The 5,020-nt window shown below is 37.3% G+C and overlaps 1 protein-coding gene across 1 annotated transcript; it reads left to right on the forward strand.

Moving 5' to 3' along the window:
* Positions 1–248: 248 nt before the first annotated feature.
* On the forward strand, positions 249–3,968 carry LOC127842346 (enhancer of split m8 protein-like). Its single transcript, XM_052371810.1, has 3 exons — positions 249–517; positions 899–991; positions 3,149–3,968. Exons 1-3 carry the CDS (start codon positions 467–469, stop codon positions 3,818–3,820), a joined length of 816 nt encoding a protein of 271 aa, XP_052227770.1. The 5' UTR covers positions 249–466; the 3' UTR covers positions 3,821–3,968.
* The last annotated feature ends 1,052 nt before the right edge of the window (positions 3,969–5,020 follow it).

Consider the following 5,020-nt stretch of genomic DNA (forward strand, 5'->3'; position numbering starts at 1 on the left):
GAGTCTCCTGATTGTTAGAAAAGTACCTTTCACAAAAAAGAAAGAGCCAATCGTGTCACCAATTAAAGCACAATACAATAATCAGCATTTTTTTCAAAGCCCGCGAGATTAGGTAATTGTTTTCACGGTAATTCACTCAAAACTTAATTGACACGTGCTCCAGACGAAAACGGCGACGAGAGTTTTGAATCGGCGGGAAATCATTGGTCACTTTTGTCGCGAAAGGCGTGAAAAGGGAGTTTATTCGCAAAGCACGTGGGACAGCTTGAGTATAACTTCCCACGAAAAGCTCGAATTATTTTCACGTGTTTGTAAATATACATTCAATAGTACCTCTGGCTTTTAGTGCAAATTCTGCAGGAGCGAAGAGAAGATTTACACTGATTATATAAATCGTATTTAAAATTTAAAAAGATCAAATAATCAGTGTCATTTTTAAATTTATCTGGAGTATATTGTTTAAATCATGGTTGGACAAGCGAGCATGAGTGAGGCAGATTCTACCTATCTCAGAAAGGTAAGAATACATTGAATACATTGAATGACAATATGAAACAAACATCCGCGTGTCTCCTATTTCTCCTTTGTTGCTTGCCGTACACATGTGGTACCCAATAGCAAACATGCTTCCATGGTGTTTTTTTTTCAGAATAGCCTTTATCTGCCTAAATTTAATAGCTTCCAGTCATATTCAATCGCATATTATGTCATTCAAACTGACTCGTGCAAGCGGGTCTTACAGTCGCAACGTTAACTTAAAGAAATGGCATGTGGAGATACGCACTATGCGTAGAGATGGGATTCATTCCTTTGAACTCGATATAATTTGTCATATCTGCATATATGTAAATGCTCCATGGTTTAGAAGGAACGCTTTTAAAATGTTTCTTCATGTCAGATCCGGAAGCCGCTGGTGGAGAAGAGACGCCGGGACCGTATGAACGTCAGCATTGACCGCCTGAGGGCGCTGCTTGCCACCGCCTGTCCAAATGTAAGTTTCGTTCGCTTTGCAGTGCCGGTTTTGCGAATGTTTGCATTCCCTTTTTCATCGAAGACAGGCGAACTAAACCAATTTATAACACTACGATTGTGTGTTGTCATAAGAAATCACAGTATTTTATTTTTTATTAAACGACTTGCAACAATGCGTATGCCTGTGTCAATCAAATTGGCATGTGGATAATATGATCAATGACTGCCCATGAAAAAGGTTGTTTTTTATGGCGGTATGTCTTCTTTCTGCTGACCGAATTCTCAAACTATAAAAAAAAATCTAGTTATTAGTATATTTAATCGTTCCACCTCCTAAATAGATAGATAAAATTATAACTTTTTCTCTTATTATTAGTTTGTGTTATTTCTTATTATTAAATATGGGTCAATAACTGTCTATAGCGATAGACAGGCTTACGTGATTGCAGTGTAATGGTTTGATCGACATTGATAGATTTATTGGCATATTAATCCGATTTGATGATCATGCTAATTAAGCAACAATCGCACATAAATGGATGTATTTACAACTCGTCGCACTATTTCTAAATGCAAGAAAGTCAAAAAAGTGATTGTGAGAAAATCGCTTCTGAAGTTTTGAAATAGCAAACCTTGTATTATAAAACGAGATATCTATATGAAATTTTGACAGGTGATTGAGATTTATGCAATCTTTCAATTTGCAAAATTTAAAGAAAATTGCTTTTAAAATAAGAAAAGTTTTATTTCTTAATAATTTTTGTTAATCTGTCGATTTGTGATTTTTTTACATTATGACTAGAATTAAGGCGACGTGTATTGGCTGAATCCTACACAAAAGACATAAGCGATTTTAGTATTAAAATAAATAAAAATTCATGTTTCGCCAATGTTGAGGGGTCAATAGTGCATTAGTAGAGAAAGGTACACACATGCCGTTTGTTCCATCGTGTAGAGCTCGTCAAGCTCGACAAAATGATACCAAATATGCCATTTTTGCAATTTTTGACATTCGCGACTTTAGAATTAAGGCGACGAACTTATTGGAATAATATTTTTTTTAATCGAGTGTATTTGATAGCAGTAATCCATTCGATACAGTGAGACCAGATATTTTTATCAGCTTAACTATTTAGTGAAAATTAATTAATTACAAATATATTTTAAGTGAAAATATATTAATTTAACAAATATACCAGTATTTGGGGGATATATAGGCACTTTATTTCCACACTGTTTCAAACGAAGTGTTCGTATGTACAGATATAACAAAGTATCGGTATGCTAAATTACATAAAATGTGTCACTTAGTTTGTTTTTAATTATTAACGTACTTTAAATATTACGACAAATGTCTTCATCATTGATATGATTTTGCTTATTTAAAGTCAACACGTGTGCACAGAACATTATGTATATTGTTATTGTGCTTAACCCATTTATGCCCAGTGGGCTCTCCCATCCTTCTAAATTGGATCAATCTATTTCCAAATTAGGGGTGTCTGGTATACTTTTTTCTATATTTAGAATATTTCTTTCAAAAAAATTCCTTTAAGCAAACAGCGTAGACCCAGATGAGACGCCGCATCATGCGGCGTCTCATCTGGGTCTACGCTGTTTGCAATGTCCTTTTTTCAGGACGCTAGGCATGAATGGCTTAAACATAAACAAACTCGACGTTGATTGCCAACAATGATGAAACAACTTCCATGAGGAATTTTCTTTTCATTTTCATTTCATATCGTTATTTCACTCCGAGACTACTGCTCTGAGTCACTTAATAATAATACTCGATACTCGACAGACGGTTTTCTTTAAATATTGTGTAGACTGTTCGATTGACAATGGACTTATTAATGACATATTCAACCGATGCCATCACCTTGCACATTAAACAATAATCACACATTAATCAACGCAATCATTTTTTAAGGTACGCACATTAAAGATTCATTTAATGTTGATAACATGTAGACATTTCAGTTTATTTATTTAAGATCTATTTTCGACTGAATCTGAATGTAATTTTAAACAATGATACATTTGTAGTATTTTAGAAAAATGGACAACACAATATATTGCGTGCTTTAGGTTGATATAAGTTGTATTAATGTTCAGTTAACTTGTACACTTGGTATTTATATGACGTTGTTTTTAACCTACGTTTTTGTTTTAGGACAGTTCCATTTCCCGCGTCGACAAAGCGGAAGTTCTCGACCAGGCGGTCCGCTACTTGACGTGCTTGCAGCAGCGACCATCTCGGCACACCACTTCTGGTGGGGTCATGCCCGGCGCACAAACGGAGGCATACAAGGCGGGCTTCCGGGAGTGCACGCGAGAGACCATCCGCTACCTGGACGCCATGGGTACCTACGAGCGGAACTCCATCAAACAATTGGGACACCATCTCCTCCAAGTGTGCGACGCTAAAACCGGAAGTGCCGTTTTTCAACCATCAAGGTCTCGTTTCCCTAGCCCGCTGCCTCTTCATACAAGCAGCACGCCGCTTTCGACACGCGACTCACTGCTTCGACTTCCAGATATCGCGTTCCATCATAGCGACTCGTATTCACCGGACATGCGCGCTAGCATGATGCTTCCCCGGACGCCACAGTGGAATCTTGTCGGTAGGTACAGCGACTCTCCGCCGCTCTTCGGCAGCGTCAGCCCGACAAGTTCCGTCGGCAGTTTCTGCGATGTTTCATCGTCTACGTCGGCGAATGCGATGTCGGAGGACAGCCTTGACTTAAGTTTGAAATCTTCCCATGAAAGCAGTACCGGAAGTGCTGGATGTGACGTCTCTCTTGACGTCATCATTAAAGAGGAGCAGCCGTGGAGACCGTGGTGATGATGCTTTGATGGACTCCTTACAAATACCTCTTCCTTCGTTCTTTCTGTTACATGTTTGTTACATTAGTTATGCCGTGCGCTGTTTGATCTGTTGTTGCAATAATGTGCTACGTTTGATTGAATTGCAATTAAAATGTAAACTCAAATATTGTTTTAGATTGACTTTCTTGTTTCTACGAATATTCTCACAAACGCTACATACTATTTATAAAAAAACATTCAATACAATAAATGATTTTTTTATGGCAAAATTTGCTTATGCCATCTACTAATTTCTTTAAATAACAATGAAATTTGAGATGGCAGATTGTCAAGATAGTCAACACTTTATTATTGTTATCAAATATACTAAGTGGATTTTATTAGGATATGCACGACCTCATTTGTCAACAATTGATCATACGATGATGAATACCAAACATGTCTAAAAGAAAGGAGAGCGGATATTATCGACATTCGACTTGCATAAAAGGTCCATATAAAACATATCGTTTGGCAGTCGAAACCTCATCCATGTCAAGCACAAATACCGGGCATATAATTTTGGGAAATCCCCACTGTTCTGTGTGTATGTCCCCACTGTACTGTGTGTATGTCCCCACTGTTCTGTGTGTATGAAATTCGTACAACACATGATTAGCACAAGTTTTGGTTTCTTTAACCCATTTATGCCCAGTGGACTCTCCCATCCTTCAAAATTGGATCAATTTATTTCCAAAATTAGGGATGTCTGGTATATTTATTTCTATTTTTAGAATATTTCTTACAGAATTTCGTTTAAGCAAACAGTGTAGACCCTTATGAGACGCCGCATTATGCGGCGTCTCATCTGGGTCTACGCTGTTTGCAATGTCCCTTTTTCAGGACGCTAGGTATAAATGGGTTAAGAAAACCACACGACCTTTCGGTATCGGTTTTGTGGTAATAAATTGTGCTAAAATTTTCGTTACGAATTTCAATAAACAAAACCACGTCTCCTTTATGATATACATTACTGTTAATTTATATGGTTTATTTAGATGCGTTCCTTCGTACCTGTGTGCTGTTTAACGTATGAGGTGGTTATATTTAAACATCATTATAAATCCGATATAATATTGTTAAGTCTGCACAAGCTAATCAGGGTCGACACCTTCCGCCTAAATGGGACTTAATCTTAGAAGATACTTCCTTTCAGCGAAAAACCACCATACAAGCG

This window comes from Dreissena polymorpha, chromosome 8 (assembly GCF_020536995.1).
Source record: "Dreissena polymorpha isolate Duluth1 chromosome 8, UMN_Dpol_1.0, whole genome shotgun sequence".
Classification (NCBI taxonomy): Eukaryota; Metazoa; Mollusca; class Bivalvia; order Myida; family Dreissenidae; genus Dreissena; species Dreissena polymorpha.

Bases quoted from the DNA above. Each gene is read 5' to 3' on its own strand.
- LOC127842346 (XM_052371810.1), top strand. From the start codon at position 467: ATGGTTGGACAAGCGAGCATGAGTGAGGCAGATTCTACCTATCTCAGA. The intron at 518-898 runs GTAAGAATACAT...TCTTCATGTCAG, and splicing joins ATTCTACCTATCTCAGAAAG to ATCCGGAAGCCGCTGGTGGA. The intron at 992-3,148 runs GTAAGTTTCGTT...TTTTTGTTTTAG, and splicing joins TTGCCACCGCCTGTCCAAAT to GACAGTTCCATTTCCCGCGT.